The sequence below is a fragment of the Bison bison genome, unplaced genomic scaffold (genome assembly GCF_000754665.1).
Source record: "Bison bison bison isolate TAMUID 2011002044 unplaced genomic scaffold, Bison_UMD1.0 scf7180017862979, whole genome shotgun sequence".
Taxonomy (NCBI): domain Eukaryota; kingdom Metazoa; phylum Chordata; class Mammalia; order Artiodactyla; family Bovidae; genus Bison; species Bison bison.
This window is the reverse complement of record NW_011493551.1, coordinates 908,692-926,896: the sequence shown is the minus strand read 5'-3', so window position 1 is coordinate 926,896 and position 18,205 is coordinate 908,692. Positions and strand designations below refer to the sequence as shown.

The window sequence follows — 18,205 nt, the reverse complement described above, 5'->3', positions numbered from 1 at the left end:
TCAAAAGGCCAGAAAGGTACTATCAAATACACTTCTGTGGGCTCTGGTCTCTGCCGTATGGAATACATAAAGAATGGACAAATGTTTCCCACCACTATGGTGATATTCTCCATTGGGATAGCTTTTACTTCTTAAGTGTAATTATGATTCCAAGTCTGACTTACATGATGACATGATTTAATGAAGCTGCAAATATACAAATTTATATTTAAAACAAAACACCAAAACCACTTTAACGAAAACTAGTTTTATTTTAAAATTAAGTGCATAGCACTCATCTAATTCCATTGGTGTGGACTTTAGCACCATACTTGCTATTTGCAATTAATGTCATAACAGATACATTTTGGTTTGCAGTCTATATTTGAGTAGTGTTTATTTAGTGGACTTTGGTAAAGCCCCTTATACATATCATTAATTTCTTCACAGTACACATTTAATGATGGTCCGGTAATCTCAAAAAACAAAAAACCTGCTTTAAAGACTAATTAATAAATTAAACAAAACAAAACCCACACAACGCCCCCCACCCATAGCCCCCCAAAGCTAGCAGTTGTGAGTTGTATTTATACTGAAACCTAATGTTTTAAAAATAGTACTGGTTTCTCCAACCACCCCATCCCACCCTACCCTGGGTATGCAGCAATAGTAACCAATTATTTACTTTACTCTCCCCCCCGCAACCCAAATTAGTCCAGTGTTCTTTAGCTTCTTAAAATATAAACTGGGAAAGTGTTACAGGCTTTTTAAAAAGGCATATTCTTCTATAACAAGAATGACATTTAAACCAATCAGTAAAAGCATTTGACAAGACATTTAAATTACCATAGGCACCAGTTGTTGTTTCAAGTTGGGATCTCTATCCCAATATCTTACATTCATAGTATTATTGAGGTAGTTAAAATACTGAAAATTGGACTCCAGGTTGCTAGGTTCTGAATGTGAATGATATATTCTCTTTTGAACCCACTTTCCCCCAGATAATTCAAGTTCTCTTGAGGTAAGGACTACTAAAATCCAATAAGCAGCCTTCTGTAAAGAGAAAAGTGATGATACTTTCAGAAAACAATTTTCATGCTTGAAAAATCTGCCACGAGTGAGTGTTCTTACCTGAGTAGTTTTTCATTTTATCTACCAGACTAATAAATCCATGTCATGCCCTATGTACTCTAATGATAAAAGTTACCTTTCATTTAAGGAAAGGATGTTCTGTAAGAACTCACACTGACAGAACCCACCCACCCACATCCACCTACTGGAGCCATCTGGATCAATCCATTGCTGTGATGAGTCCCTTCCCTTCCTAACAAAAGCCATTGGCTTGATTATTGAGACTCCTGCTGCATACCCATAACATCTTTATAATAAGCTTGTCTTCAATGCATATTATGGCAGTCACATACCTGCCATGCAGTTTCCCTTCTATTCAAGTGCTATCTTTAAAAAAAAACCACACAAACAAAATGACACACTTTACTAATTTTTCTATCAGAAAGCTTCCCTCCACCAAATCTCTTCTCCCACAGATAAGAGCACAATGTATATAGTTTCAGTTATTACAATGTTTTTTTTTTTTCTTTTTACTTTTTGCAGTTTATTTCCTCCAAACTCTTTACCCCCAAATTGCCCTTGCTGTAATGACCTATTGCTGTTTTCACTCATTACCAATATAGTGAAATGTCCCAGGGCAGTTCTGGGGCCAGTCCAATGAAAGTCACCTTTGCCTACTTACACCTAACTGCTGCTGCTGCTAAGTCGCTTCATTCATGTCCGACTCTGCCACCCCATAGACGGCAGCCCACCAGGCTCCCCCGTCCCTGGGATTCTCCAGGCAAGAACACTGGAGTGGGTTGCCATTGCCTTCTCCGTTACACTTGACTAGCTGGATTCAAAGGCTGCTTATAAAACCTGTCTTCCATGTAACAAAGTGCTGCTCTAGCACAACCTGAGAACTACCCTGGCCACATTCCACCTCAAAACAAACTTACGGGACTTTATTCCAGTACTGACATTTTACAATTACACCTTCCCTTGAAAAAACTTTTTTAGAATAATATCAAATCTGAGTATAAATCATTGATTGCACTGAGAAATGCAAAACTTGTATGTGTATTATGAATGACAGGAACCACCACTTCATTCATTCTAAGCTACAATTATGTTCTCATTTGAAAACACACTCTAGCAGGAGTCTACTAACCTATGTTATTAAGGTAGTCATACTATAACATTCCCAAAGCATGTTGCATTACAGTTAAGTGTTTCCAAGTAGTACAAATTCCCTGAGTTAAATGTGTTTAATTCTAAAGACTTGAGGTTGACCACAGGGGAAAAATAAGAAAAACGTATGACCATGATTTTAAGAAATCTACCCCAATCTTAATTTTAGTACATAAATCCAGATACCTATACTATCTGTGATAAGGAGTTATTTAGAATATCTAAAAAAAATTTTTTTTAACCACACTGACTGGTATAGCAAAGAAATTCATGAGTTGAAACTTAGTCAGAAGTTCATTTGCAGATGCAGATCAAAAATATAAATCAAAACTGGAGACTTAAAAAAGGATCTCTTCAAAAATTAATACTGTAACTTTCCTTCATAAAAAGAATGTTTGGCAAGTCCACAGATAAACATTAATCTCTGACATATAAGCCAACATTAGGCCCAGAGCCACCACAGGTCAAATCTTGAAACAGCAAATTTGGAGTCTGTCCAAATTTTCTGTTGGGTTGAATATTTTTGAAATATTTGGACCATCACTTGGGGCTTTAAAATGTGTCATATAGAAATTTGTTTTAACAGGATTTGACATATACACTGTTAAAGTGTTTGCAGTGTTACCTTAGTCCTCCCAGATATTCACGGTGTGTTGGAAGGGATAATCAGTCTTCCTGGTGCTGGTATCTGAAGAGTTCTGATGAAATTTGGATCCCTTTCCTTTTGAAGAGAAGTTTTACAAAAAGCTTGCCCCAGAGCTTCAAGTCATAAACAGTCTGGGTCAGGTCTTACCTTCACATAAAATCACCTTTCAAAGCATTGAGTAATGCAAGGGTAATGTTCATTTATCTGGTAACTCCGGTTGTAAGAAACATTCAGACAGGGTTTAACTTCTACCGGTATTGCCAGTGACATCCCAACACCAGCTGGCACATGCCCAAGGCCCTGAACGCTAGTTTGGAAGCCAGCAGGACATGTTGGTAGTGTGTAAGATGAGGTGTGTGTAGTAGATACAATCTGCTGACAGCTTGGTTGTTCCGATACAGGATGGCGATACTGCAGTGAGGTCTGGTGAGTCTGATGGAGATACTGAGGCTGCTGAAAGTGAACTGCCCGAGAGGGCTGGGAGGCTGCCTGGAACACACTTAGCTGTGCTGGCTGAGGTCCTGCCTGTCCTCTCTGTTTGTTTGCTTCTTTCACATCATTATCATGAGCGCTGCAACACAGACAGAAAGGAATTTTGTTAATAATGTTACTTGAGAAAAATCTGCTAGAAAGTCACACACACCCCCAACTCCTTAACAGCTGGCTCCTTGGACTGCCCCACTGCCCAGGTAGCAGTCAGTGCAACCATAATTTCAACAACAGAACTCACCCTTAGCCTTCTGAAAGCTCCTTCCCTTGGTATAACCCTTGAGGACTGGCTGCTAGTGGCTTTGAGGGCTCTTTTCAGCTTGGCAGCTATGTTCACAATGAGCACTTAAATATGACGGCCTCTCTGAATTGTGAGGCCACCAGGATATCCCCAAAGATGTGGAAATGGGGACTGGAGCAAGATTTACCTGGATGATCTCACAGTTGTGGATGCACACAAGAGCAGCTCCTTTCCTTATTATGTACCCAGAATCATACTAGCAATGACAGCCTCTACCTGGATAACAGCCAACTGCTCACCAGGGGCTTGCTTATGGCAGCAGGAACGTGTCAGAGCAAGTATCCTAAAAGCTCTCGGCCTCTGAGAACTTGTTTCCAAGGCCCCTTTTACATGAAGAATGTTAATAAGAAATTACAAACAAAAGAACAGAGAGGCTTACATCAATAGCCGTTCAATGCACTGCACTAAGAAATCCCAGGAGTAAGCAGTAAGACGATGCAGTCTTGTAGGCCACGTTGGAGAGAGACGAAGTATAATCCTTGAAGAAGCCACACATGCTGCAGCTACTAAAGAAGGTGCATAATTTAGAAAGGCATAATCTGTGGAGACATCAAAAATGAACTTAAGCAACAGAACACACAAGTCACAAGCTCACACGTCACTCACTGGCATCTGCAACAACTCACCTTGCAAGGATACTTCCAGGAAGTAATCTGCATACTTGGCCATGTAGAGTTTAGTTTTTTCCAAGCAAATCATTGGCCAGCCATCATGAAGATCTGTTTCATGTACTGCTTCAGAGAGATAATACTCAATGAAATGGGCAGCTGTTGGAAGGCAAAGGTTCCACTGAAAGGTTTCTAATAATAATAGTTCCATATGTAGCAAATTTTGTTTTGTTAATACTAGATTCATATTAGTCATACAACCCAGGCTGTTGAGCTGCTCCAGCTTAGGCACACTATCTTCTTTTTCTTCAAATTTACCTTATATGCAAAGGGAAATAAAAGCAAGAGAAAGAAAATATTAGGCCAAATGATTAAAGTTAAGTCTAGTCACTTAAATGGGATCTGCTATGTTAGTGCAAAGATTTAGATCCAAAGACATTTTCTCCCTACTCTGGGTAGATACAACTGTGCCAGAACTCTATGGTTCTCAAATCTTCATGTTTTCTCTCCCAGTGCCTCTGTTCCACACCCTTTACCCTCTCCTAAAAAAAAAAAAAAAAAAGGAATGTATAAACATTTTGATCTATGTCCTATTGTGTAAGGAAAACAGTTCTATGTGCCACTGAAAAAATAACTTTCATCTCAACAGCTGAATCTTTTCAGGAAATTTCTTTATGAGGGCAGGTGATAGTTGGTAAAAAAAGAAAACTATTTTAGGACAAAGTTTCAAGTATTTAATGTCATAAAATTATCTGAAATAAAAAACAGCTAAGCTTCAAGAGTTTCATCTCAGCATATTTTCAGCAAAATCTCAGAGAGATATAAATAAAGTAAAAAAACAGGTGAACATCTAACACAAACATTACCACTATACAAAAAACCCCTAATCCTCCTCTTCTGAATTAAACCAAAAATCTAGCCAAGTCTGTTATTTAAAAAAGTGGAAGATACTTTATACCACTTTTATATGCCCTTACTCAAGGCAGAATAGGCATAAATATTGAACCTGGTTATCTGAAGGCATTAACTTCTTTTCATGAAACTCATCCATATGTACAGCTGAGGAATAGAATGCTCCCTCTAGCCCTGAATGATTTTTCTACTGATTACATATCATCTTGCACTTTAATTTCCCTCAAGTATTTTACTATATATAAATTATTTATTTTAGGTATTCCTAAAAGTCATGGCTGGAGAAAAGTTCAAGTATCAAGTACTATTATGATTCTTCAAATGCAGCAATAGAACCAAAAGAATTATCTTCAAGTTTCGTTGGGTCTTTGTTCCATGACTGTCCAAAGAAGAAGGGAAATTAAAACTAAAGGCTTCCACCTCCTAGCCTTATGTTCTTTTTCATAGTAAGGTATAAAATCATCATATTATACTGCAATTATTATAATTTCTCACAATAGTTTTTACACTTGTTCATAATTATAGCTGTTAGAATGTTATATATTACTACATAAAATTTTTGTTTTACTATTTTGATATTTATTTCAATATATTTGTTTACTTTGGAAATCTTACAATTTTATTTTATCCATTTAAAAACATTTCTTGGAGAAGACCAGAAAGACTGCCAAACCAGAAGAAATCAAACCAGTTTCCCTGTTAAAACTGGGAATGGTTCTCTTTCAGAACCATACATTGAAGTTCTGACAACAAATGGTAGTGGCCAGAACCACTCAGCCCAGATGCTCAGTATACTGGAGTCAGAGAGGTCTGTTCAAGTCCGCTAGCCTTAGGGGCTGGGAAAAAACACTGCTAACTACCCTGGTCTTGGCTTAGGGAGGGGAAACTAGGGTAGAAGGTTTGTCTCCTGTGCCAGGAACTCTAAGCTCATGACTTTAAGAGTCTAGGTCCAAAGAGTTTAAAATTTCACTCCCACTCCAGAAATTTTGAACTTTGTTAGATTTAAACCACTCTTAATATTGCTGCTGCTGCCGCTGCTAAGTTGCTTCAGTTGTGTCCGACTCTGTGCGACCCCATAGATGGCAGCCCATCAGGCTCCCCCATCCCTGGGATTCTCCAGGCAAGAATACTGGAGTGGGTTGCCATTTCCTTCTCCTAATATTGCGGCAAGTATGAGTTAATCCAAAAAACTTACATAATTCAGACTTTTCAATAATCTAGATAATGCTTCCCAGTTCAAATCACATAAAGATGAATTTCCCAAGTTTTGCCAATGGCATTTATTAGCAGACCTGAAAGCACTACAGTGGTCTTAATGACAGTCATCCAGTATGATCACTGCATAAATATAGGAGTGGAACCCACTGTTTTCTGTATAACAGAGTGGAATTCTTCAGAAGGAGAATGACTTAGGAATTTAGTTCAATCCCTCTGGATGAATCATTAAGGCTTTCAAAGTACTCTATTTGTGTAGCAGCAGCAATACTGGCATTGAACTTCAAAAGAATGCTGTAAAAGTTAATGAGTTTAAAGCTCCTTTGAGAAATTAATATACCACAATTCACTGTTTAATTCAAGGATCAAGAAAATGTTTCATATTATCTCCTTGAACCTTTCAACACAGAAAACAAAATTGTATACGACCAATTTCACAGCTCAAGAAACCAAGTTAGCAAGGCTGGCCAACTCATTTAAGGTCAATTAAGTTGAGTCAAACCAAAAATGGAAGATTTATGCTTGAATTCCCAAATCTGCTTCCAGACCAAAGCTAAATGAGGACTCCTAGAATAGACAGGCTTCTATATTATTAAGGATCCATGGGGTTTCCATATTTATAAAGTACTTGGCTATTAAAAGTATGAAGGTCTTTGCATCTTGATTTGCAAAGTTAAAAATAACCTGCATACTGCATAAATAACCATACTTGATATTTAAATTGAGGTTTAGTTTTTTGGGGAAACTTTTCATTATATATAGTAATATACTCAGACACATGGATGTTAAAGGAATTCAAAATGTGAGACAATGTCACGAGTACCTGCATTCATATACAGTTTTTATTGTGCTGAATGCTATGTGCATGACTATTTTAAATCTACTTATCCATAATACCACATACAGATCACAAAGATCAGTTTTCTTCAATTGAAAGGAAATACCAGAAGCCATGTGATTATATTGATAAAGGTCCCAAACAGGAAATAAGGGCACAGGAAATTCACATCTGCTTCCCAGAAAATAAAGAATCAGGAGCCCCAGAAACAAAACATCAGGTTGTCTTTCCTTTATAGGAAATGCTCAGATCTGCCATGGAAACCAGCACATATTCAAAGTCAGGAGGGAATGGCAGGTATGTGGCAGTAGGGCATGGATCAGATAGATGTCACTGTGATCTCTGCCAACCCACATTTTGTCTTTTATTACTAAGGAGAAAAAAGTCATCCTTAATATTTACTAGGAATTCTCACAAATTTATAAGACTACCAGTCTAATAAGAAAAAAAATGGATAAGGAACCAGAAGACAGAATTCATAGAGGGGGGAAAAAAAAAGGTTCTATTCTCACTAAAAATCGATATATAAATAGAATCAACTGTGACATACAGTTTTTCACCTATCAAATAGTAAAAAGCTTTGTCAACCCAGTACTGGTGAGCAAGAAGAAACAAGCACTTGTCACAAATCTTTGCTATTAAAAGCCTATAATCTCTCTTTTGACTTCGTCTTGACTTTAAGATCTTTTCTTAGTTACACAAAACCTTGAACAGGCTTCCTGGTGGCTCAGATGGTAAAGAATCCGCCTGCAATGCAGAAGACCTGGGTTTGATCCCTGGGTTGGGAAGATCCCCTAGAGGAGGGCATGGAAACCCACTCCAGTATTCTTTCCTGGAGAACCCCCATGGACAGAGGAGCCTGGCATGCTGCAGTCCATGGGCTCACAAAGAGTTGGACATGACTGAGCAACTAAGCACACACAATACCTTGAGCAGATTATCAAAAGTCTCATGTTTAAGACCACTTCCATGCTCTCTACAAGTTCAGTACTGATCACAGAAGCCAAGGGAGCCAGGGTATTACGTGTCAAGGAGTTAAGAGCTTAAGAACTTCTCAGGACAAATCAGTCTTTTCTGGAAGTTGGCTTAAAGCTCAACATTCAGAAAATGAAGATCGTGGCATCCGGTCCCATCACTTCATGGGAAATAGATGGGGAAACAGTGGAAACAGTGTCAGACTTTATTTTTCTGGGCTCCAAAATCACTGCAGATGGTGACTGCAGCCATGAAATTAAAAGACGCTTACTCCTTGGAAGGAAAGTTATGACCAACCTAGATAGCATATTCAAAAGCAGAGACATTACTTTGCCAACGAAGGTTCGTCTAGTCAAGGCTATGGTTTTTCCTGTGGTCATGTATGGATGTGAGAGTTGGACTGTGAAGAAGGCTGAGCGCCAAAGAATTGATGCTTTTGAACGGTGGTGTTGGAGAAGACTCTTGAGAGTCCCTTGGACTGCAAGGAGATCCAAACAGTCCATTCTGAAGGAGATCAGCCCTGGGATTTCTCTGGAAGGAATGATGCTAAAGCTGAAACTCCAGTACTTTGGCCACCTCATGCGAAGGGTTGACTCATTGGAAAAGACTCTGATCCTGGGAGGGATTGGGGGCAGGAGGAGAAGGGGACGACAGAGGATGAGATGGCTGGATGGCATCACTGACTCGATGGACGTGAGTCTCAGTGAACTCCGGGAGTTGGTGATGGATAGGGAGGCCTGGTGTGCTGCAATTCGTGGGGTTGCAAGAGTCGGACATGACTGAGCGACTGATCTGATCTGATAGATTTCCCATAATCCCTGCTGTAAAAATACTACATCCCACTCTCCAGCTTGTAGGCCCTTTCTTCCTACCTCTAATAGTGTACATCAAAGCAGCTGGATATGCATTAGTACCTGAAACGTACAAGCTGTGCTCCATTTTTAACCAAACTACCACAGCCTTCCAACCTATTTAATAACTAAAATACAGCTGTTGCCGAGTCCTGTCAGCTGTAAGTTGTTCTTCACTTTTATACAACAGGCTGCCCATCCCAAAGCAGGGAGCAGCTGGGGGTGGGGGACATTCAGAGTCTAATCATTCTGAGACAAGAGAAGCAACGTTTGAGTCAAGTTTATGATAACTAACTGGAGACTTGACACTGGAATTCAAATATAAGAAGATATAGTATAAGAATGTAAGAAACAGTAGAAAGAACTCCACAAATTTAAAACATACATCATATATAAGCATCCTAAGCATTTCTGTTGGAGTAAAGTTAGACTTCACTAACTGGAAGAAGAGATTTCAGTGGGCTACTAAGGGCCAGCCTCTTTGATTCCTTACCCCATTGAAGAGCTGACAGCTTGACCTCCGTTTGACCAGTGACTACTTGGGAGGAGCTGACACCCTGAGGGGCACCTATCTCACATTTTCCCACTCTCCAGTGGAAGAACAACAATGTAAAAGCAATTCTCTCTCAGAGACAATAGGGTGGGGTCAGTCAAACAAAGGGAGGAGGTATCTGACTCTTTTAGAAATAGGTAGTAAACAACTCTCATCTGAACTCAGTAAACACAAATCCTAGAGCCTAGTTCCTAGAAAATGAGTCAAAAGTAACTATATAGTACCACAGATTAAGTCAAATAATCTTCAGTAAAATAAACTGATCACGACCTTAAACTGACAGTTACAGAAAATTTAGAAAGAACTGAAAATACCATTCCAATCAACCTAAGGTGGTGCATAAATAGAAGATCCTTTCCCCAAATTGTAGAAACTGCAGAAACCTGGTACCAATGCCAAGCTCTGCATGGTGGCCAGAGTTCTTATTAGATTATTCAACTAGAGACCCTGGTGAACTCTGATAGTAATATGTAGTTTATAAATATCTAGTTTATAATCCCCAAGTCATTTTGTAAGGTACTAGTAAATTTTAGTCACAAATATAAGTCAGTCCATGAACTGACTATCCATCATTCATAATTTCACAATCCATAGGCACAGACCAGGTAGGGCTTGGTAGTGATTGAAGGACAGTGATGGCCACAGCAGGCAAAAAATTTTCCATTACTGATCCCAAGATTTTAAAATAACCTAACTTGCATGTTTGATTTCCTGTGTCTCTCAACTATAACTGATCCTATAATAAACTAATATTGTACAGGATATTGGGAAGCCATTCCATGTAGATTCTCACACATTTTTGGTATGCCAAGTATGGGTTTTTCCAACCCTATGCAAACTACTAAATCACAAATCATCATAGTGATGAAACACAGAACTGTACACATGACTGCTTATGAGGATAAAACCTTAATTAAAGGTTAAATTAAAGGTTAATAATAAATGTACAAACATTACCTCTGGCTTTCTGGATGGTGGCAAGAGGAGCAGGTGATATGAATAGATCTTAGAGGACAACAGATTAAAGGAGAAAGATACTCAGGAAATATATCATTCTGGTAAGAATTTGACTCAAGTTACATGGGGACAGAGTTGAAAGAAAAGTCTAGTACGATGGCTGGGTCCAGATGAACGGTTCTGAATGTTACATTAAGGAGTTTCTACCTTAACCTACAGGTAGTGGAAAGTCATCACTGGGCTGTATTTATATATATTCAACCTGGTCCACAAAAGATTTGAAATAGTTTACAAAAAGACCTTCCAGGAGATAAAATAGGGAGCTGAAGTCATCAGAGAAAAAATAAGGACAGGAAAAGAAAAGCAGAAAAGACTAGTATCATAAATGATACCACACAGGCCTGCATTTGGTTTTAGGTTTATTTGCAGTCAAATGCAAAGGTGTTTTAGAAAGAATTCTGGTGGTAGGGTAGAGAAGGAATGTTTCTTAGATAGCAGTCACACTGGATCCTAAATCCTCAAGTGGGAGTTAGAGGTGAAGGCAGTCGGTATTTCTACATGTCACTTTAAGTGGGACTTAAGTTTCCACTGTAATGACATGAATAATTAAAAACAAAAAACACTACATAATGGATTCAACTTCAGTAACAAATACCATCTTTTCAGAATACTAAGAGAAGAAAACTTCAGTTTCAATACTTTTACTCACCTTCTTTCTCTTCAGTCAAGATACTAACAAACAATGAAATATGTCACAGGAAGATGTTAGGAGAAAGAGGCACCAGAAGGCCCATTAACAGATTCTCCCCTACCCTTACTATGCAGTTCTGCCTACTGTAAGAGCAAGTGTTTTCACATGTGTAGCTACTGCATGTGAACCTTCCGTTCATTAATCTAAATCACCACTTAGTCAGCAGAAGGTATTCTAACAACACAAGACTATGATACCTATCAGAGTTTTTCAACCGAAGCTCCACTGACATTTTGGCTAGATCATTCTTTGTTGTGTGGGCTGCCCTGTGCACTGCAGATGTTTAGCTTCCTCCCCAGTTGTAACGACAACCCAAACTGTCTCCACATATTGCCAAATATCCCCCAGTGGGACACAACTGCTCTTGGTTGAGAACCACTGCTTTAAGGCAATCGTTCCCAACTGGAAAGATACATGAGAATCACCTTTAAAATTTTTAAGAAGTTAAAAAATATCCAGGTCCCATGATGCAGATTCTGAGTCAGTAGATCCAGAATGACCCAGACATCTGTATCAGAATCTTCAGGATGTAGGGCTCAGGTACACATGTTTTTGAAAGATTTCAGAGCCACTTTTTAATATGTCTGGTTAAGAACTGCCATGCCAAAAAGCACTTTCAACATAAACTTTCCAATACTAGTAAACTAGAATGAAAGGAATTTGGTGGTATTTTACCAAGTTCTACGTAAATCTATTTAATTATAAACTAGAATTTTCCAGTCATGTAGATTGTACTCGTACTTACTTGCTAGAAGCAGACAGGAAAGTGCAACTAAATGCAGCTGCTGGATAGAGATGTCATAACGATCCATAAACAGGTCCAGCAAATAGACAGCAAGATGTCGGGCAGAAGGGCAGAGTGTGAAACGATTGCTCACAATGGCAATCAAGTCAGCAAAATATCTTCTGAGACTTAGTTGAGGGGACTGGCCTTTGTAGGAAGGCAACTTCAGCTCCTAAATCAAGAACAACGTTTAGTGTAATACAGGCTGTTAGAAGAATTATCCCCCCAAAGCAAAGATGACACTTTCCCCCCAATATACTAGTGTTACCATTGCCTAAAACACTTTTCTTGAGTAAAACACAAAAATGAAAAAGCTGAGTGGAAGGATAATGAATGGCATTTAAAATTAAGAACTAAACGTTTCTCCTATTCTTAACCACATCTGACATTACCAGTTATAGGTATTTCTAACATTATGGAATAGATGTATATTAGCAAGATTTTTAATAATGGAATCCTGTTTTCCCTACCACGTGTTTTCAGAAAAAACATCATTACCAAAATACTAATCAAACCATACATACATATCCCCTAAAGATGCTCAAAGCTTTTAGTTAGAAGGTAATGAATAAATGGACATGCTTCTAGTATAATACATATTGTGTTATACTTGTAGGAATGTTGAAGATCTACTAGTATCTTCTAATCTGGTTTCTCATTTTTTAAAAATAAGAAAATTTCTATACTATTAAAGAATTTCCAGAAAGATGAAAGGGTTCTAAATTCAATTTATGAGCTCAGCACAATGCCACAGTAAACCCAACAGGTATTACAATAGAAGGAAGTAACATGGATATGATCCTAAAAGCACAGGCCAAAAAAAAAGGTAAGACTTCATCCAAAAAACAACTTTTATGCATCAAAGGACACTTTCATCAGAGTGAAAAAGCAACCCACAGAATGGGAGAAAATATTTGCAAATCATATATCTGGTAAAGTGTTGATATCCAGATCATAAAGAACTCTTAAACATACAACTCAACAAAATGCAAAACACCTAGAGTGAAAAACGAGCAAAGGACTTGACTAAACATTTCTCCAAAGAAGATGTACAAATGGCCAATAAGCACCTATAATGATGACCAAAATCACTAATGATCAGGAAAATGCAAATCAAAACCATTATGAGATACCATTTCATACCAATTAGGATTGCTACTATAAAAAAAAATCCCCCCAAAAGAAAATGGAGAAAATAGAAACTAACAAGTATTGACAAAGATGTAGAGTAACTGGAACCCTTGTGTAGTGGTAGGAATATAAAGTTGTGTAGCCACTGTGAACAACAGGATTGCAATTCCCCCCAAAAATGAATGTAGAATTACCATGATCCAGCAATTTCACCTTTAGATATATATCCAAAAGAAGTTAAAGTGGGGACTCAAACAGATATTTGTACAACCATGTTCAGAGCAGCATTATCCACAAGAGCCAAAAAGTGGAAACAAACAACTCTGGTGTTCATCAACAGATGAACTGATAAACAAAATGTAGTATATACATACAATGGAACACTATTCAGCCCTAAAAAGAAATGAAATTCTGATATATGCTGCAACATGGATGATTAAATCATCTGGAGATGATTTAAAACATACAAGAGGATGTGTGTAGGATATATGTGATATATGTAAACACTACTACACTTTACATAAGGGACTTGAGCATCCTCAAATTTCAGTATTTACAGGGATCCTGGAACCAATTCCCGTGGATACTGAGGGATGACTATATAGTTTTTTCAATTATTTTTTTATATTTCATTAATTTTCACTTATGTTATCAAGAGTGGATACAGAAACTCATGTATTACTGAGTTGTCAGGTTGAAAACTCATATAACCTTCTGAAGGGCAATTAGATAATATACAGTTTTGAAAATGCAGACTGCAGATACCCTTTAACTTAACAACACCAGGTCTAGGAATTTATCCTACATATAAGGAGGATTACAGCACTGTTTTTAGTAGCAAAAGGGTGGAATAAAAGAGCTTAATGTCAAAAACCTGGATGGATCTCCAGGGAATTATTCTGAGTGGATAAAATGAATCCCCCCAAATCATGTAGTACATAATTCCACTTGTGTAACAGTCCTGCAATGACAAAATTATAAAAATAAAGAACAGATGAGTGGTTGCCAGAGGTTAAGGGAGAATGACGATGGGAGGAAAGAGGCTGTGCCTATAAAAGGATAAGATGAAAGATCTTTGTGGTGATAAACGTACAGAAAATGTTTTCGATCTTGACTGTATCAATGTCAATACTACCCTAGTTGTGGTAATGAAACCACAGTTTTGCCAGATGCACAGGGGAACGTAGCTGAAGACACTGGTGGACTTTAACTACGTTAACTTGGCTAAAAGAAGACAAAAGCAAGAACTTGAAGGGCACCACTAGGAGATTTTTACCAGTGTATCCAATACACTCTCTTTATATTATTGCAAATGGTAAAGGACATGGGCTAATCACACGGCTGTCAGATTTAGTTCTTTGTCCATGTAGTGCAGTTACACACATGAGAAAATGACCTACGCTTCTTTCAGCTTATGAGTTTTTTCTAATGTCTATTCCTCATTCCCTACAATTGACACTTTTATTCCTGTCTGCTTCTCAGGATCCCACAGGACCAAAGCACAGAAAGATCTAAATCTGTCATCTCCATCTCCAATCACAGGTCCTTGTTAGCTCACCACCCTAAATGCCATCCCGTTCCCAGAATGGGTTAACTATCCAGCCAGGATGAAAATTAAGGCATAGAAGGAATACTTACAACTCTGTGGGATACTGTCTTGATGCTTCTCACAAAGTTAGCATTGTTTCTATCTGTCATAAAGGCTCCTAAAAATACTTCCCCAAGCATCCTAAGACACTAGTATACATAGACAAACAATGAGAAGAAAGAGAAGACACAGGGTATTAGAGGACAGCTGCTTTGTTGAGGAAAAAGTGATCGTATTTAATGGAAACAGTATAGCTGGCATTTGGGGTTGAAGAGGATTTTCATTTGCTGTAATTTTTACTTTTCCCTAGTAGATTCAATGCTGGTCACACCAATTATTCCTCCACAAACCTTGGGTCTAAACAGAACACCTTCCACTGTGCCTAAATGGCAACTGTCCAACGGAAGACCTAAATTCAGATGAAATTAGACTACTTAAAGGCAAGGATCATGTCTATCTCATTTTACCATTTTAATGCCTGACAGCACCTTGTACACTGTAGGCATTCAAATATGTTGAATAAATAAGCATATGACTACCCAACTAAATAACCTAATTAGTAGCCTGGAATTGACATGTATTCTCTGTGAGAAAAGTCCATTTTAACTTTCCTTGACTTTAGTGTACTACAAAGAGTGGTCTCTCCAGTTCCACAGGTTCAAGTTTTACTGATTAACAAATTCTTTACCAAGTGTGGCCATTGTGTCAAATCACAAGAATGTGGCTTACACAATGCTTAAAGATAAAATAAAAACAACCCACAGTCGCAGGCGGCAGGTGGCCCAACACAACTTTCAGTGGCATTCTTTCAGGCCCTGTTCTAGCTCGTCCTCTGATAGTTTGTACATAAGTTTAGTACAGGTTGTGTCTTATTCCTTGCATCCAGAGACCAATAAACAAAAACATCAATAAATCTGCTGGAAAAAAAATGCACTTCCAACTTCAGCTAATAAAATTAATTCAGATAATCACCCAGGATTAAAATTACACATAAAATATAAGAATCAAAAACCATGGAAATCACCATGAAAAATCTTAAGTTCCATGTCATTAAAAAACATATGTATCATTAAACATCAGATATTAATTTCACCACATACCAGAGAAATAAAGAACTGACACTTAGAAAACAGGACCATTTAAAACTGAAAGATACTATCTAAATAAAAAACAACAACAACAACAAAAAAATCAAAAGTATTTGAACAATTTTCAAGGTGGAAAACCTGCAACTCTCTTAACATTCCAGAGAACCATTCCATACTTGAGACTTTTCTATGGTACAATTAGGGAGCTGAGGTGTATTTAGTGTGTCTAAGAGACTTGAATGTCAGAATTAACAACCAGCGTTTAGAAATCTCAAACTTTAGAAAAGGGTACAACTGTAATAGTTTAAGTCAGAATTAGGTTTTCTAATCTATTTAACCTGTTTTTCTTTAAAAAAAAAAAAAATCAAGATACAAGTTCTTTGTCATCCCAGGACCTCTAAACTCCAACAGTCAGCAGCCTTTTTATTAAAGAGTCAGCTGTTTTGCTTCTTTCCAATTTTCTATACATAATAATGGTTCTTTCTATTTCACATTGGTTCTATTTAATTTCACAGTGAAATTAAGTCAAGTTAGAGTTAATTTTGGATCTGGGCTCTCTTCTACTAAAGTTATAAAAGACTCGGAGGTGACATGTTAAACAGATATGACAGCAACAATAAACAAACTTTGCATTGTGCCAGAAAGGTGTATTTTTCCCCCCAATATCTTTTAAATACACTAGGTCTACTCCTCCTGTTTGATATGAGCTGAAAGAGCAGCTAACTCCTATCTTAAGGTTTTGTGAACACCCCCCAAGTCTTGGGGTTTCAAGGGAAGAAAATAACAAAATTATCACTTTCTTAGTGCGTACTATCTGCCAATCACTGTTCTGAGCACATCTGAAGTATTACCTCATTTTAATCTTCACAGTCGTTCCATAGAGCACGTTCTATTATTAATCATTTTACAGATAAGGAAATTGGGAATCAGAAAATGAAGTAACTTGTCCAAAGTTTCACAGCAAGTTAGTGGAAAGGCTGGGGGATTTACTTTTGTACAAATGTGACATAACAGACAGCTGCATGCAACAGCAGCCATAGAAGAAAGCAGGGTTGCTCTGCCCAATAAAAAGCCAGCACACATATCTTTCAAAATACAATATCAAATCCATGTTCCACCTGGGAACAAGAACATCAGACTGTCCCTTCACATCTTCCCTCTCTCAACTACCACGCCCCACCCACCTCCTCATTCAAGTTTCAGGTTCTTCTGATACACCCCAGGGAAGAAGCCAAGAAGTTAATTAACCTCGAGCAAATAAGCAAACTCGCCTTTTCTGATTTGGAAACTAGAGGTTAAAGACCCTGACCAGGCTTTCCAGGGAGCCGAGATTCACACTAACCGGCATTGAGGCACCGAACCGAAAGGTCGGGGCGTAGCGGTTACCTTGTACCGAAGAGCTTGATGGATGTCGGCAGCCAGCTGTCCCCGCCACCACTGCGCCTCCAGCTCCATGGGACCCGGCGGCGTGCCTGGCCAGACGAGGCAACTTCAGTCTGTAAGACACACCCCAGACGCGGTCACTGCCAGCTCCCTCCACGCGCCCCTCCGCGCCCCCCGCCCGAGGGGTGTGACCTCAGGCCACCCAGGGTGACTGTTCATCTTCACCTGACTCGTCCGAAAACCAGCACCGACCAAACCAACTCCCTGACGCCTCACGGAAGGCCCAAGCTACCCGGTCAGGAGGAGCCAGCTTGTTTGATGAACTGCCGGACCGGGTGCCAGGCAAAAGGGGACCAACTGGGGCCCGAGTTCCCTAGGCGCGAACCCGGGCGCGTACTCGGAAAAGCTAGACCGGAGGCCCGGACTCCCCGCGCCCCGGGTTCGAATTCTTCAGCCCCGAGAAGCGCAGATTTGACAGCACTCACAGACCCCTTGAGGTAAAAACCTCCCGCCGAGAAGCCCGAAGACGAACGCCAGCCCCGCTCCGGGTGCCCGCTGCAGATGATCGGGCGCGCGCTCCTCCTCCGTAGCCTCCCCGCGGCCAGGCCGGGCCCAGCGCGCACCCAAGCCCCCGCCTCCTCATCCGGAGGAGCGCACGGGATCGCGCGGCCCCAGAAAGGCGAACAAAAGGCCGGGCCGGGCGGCTCCAGTGCCCCGCCACCAACCCAGGCCTGCCGGTTCCCACGGCGGCCTCCCTTACCCGGAACCGCGGCCCTCACAGGCCCAGCCCCGCCGACATGCGGGGAACGCCGACCCCGCTCATGCTGCGGACAGTCGGCAGCAAAGCGCCGGCCTCAGCTCCGACCCAGCGCCAGGGCGCTCGCGCCGCCCATTGTTAAAGGACCGGCAGGGGGG

General features: G+C 39.6%; 2 protein-coding genes across 3 annotated transcripts in view; both read right to left on the bottom strand.

The window, feature by feature from the left end:
• Positions 1-240: 240 nt before the first annotated feature.
• On the bottom strand, positions 241-18,198 carry CCNJ (cyclin J). 2 transcript variants are annotated; one of them, XM_010833020.1, is made up of 6 exons: positions 18,051-18,198; positions 17,294-17,403; positions 12,062-12,272; positions 4,283-4,582; positions 4,036-4,195; positions 241-3,437 (listed from the first exon to the last, which is right to left on the bottom strand). In XM_010833020.1, the coding sequence occupies exons 2-6, from the start codon at positions 17,360-17,362 to the stop codon at positions 3,026-3,028; spliced, it is 1,152 nt and encodes a 383-aa protein (XP_010831322.1). In that variant the 5' UTR covers positions 17,363-17,403; positions 18,051-18,198; the 3' UTR covers positions 241-3,025. The 2 variants fall into 2 exon arrangements, with proteins under 2 accessions (XP_010831322.1, XP_010831323.1); XM_010833021.1 differs by having other exon boundaries at positions 4,036-4,162.
• Positions 17,587-18,205, bottom strand: part of CC2D2B (coiled-coil and C2 domain containing 2B) — a 26,572-nt gene continuing 25,953 nt past the window's right edge. The window contains exon 5 of the mRNA XM_010833108.1: positions 17,587-18,114. Coding sequence (XP_010831410.1) covers positions 17,587-18,114 — 528 coding nt within the window. The remainder of the gene's footprint in view (positions 18,115-18,205) is intronic.

Bases quoted from the DNA above. Each gene is read 5' to 3' on its own strand.
- CCNJ (XM_010833020.1), bottom strand. From the start codon at position 17,362: ATGGAGCTGGAGGCGCAGTGGTGGCGGGGACAGCTGGCTGCCGACATC. The intron at 12,273-17,293 runs GTAACCGCTACG...TTCTTGATTTAG, and splicing joins ATCAAGCTCTTCGGTACAAG to GAGCTGAAGTTGCCTTCCTA. The intron at 3,438-4,035 runs GTAAGCCTCTCT...TCTGTGTTGCAG, and splicing joins TGCATTGAACGGCTATTGAT to CGCTCATGATAATGATGTGA.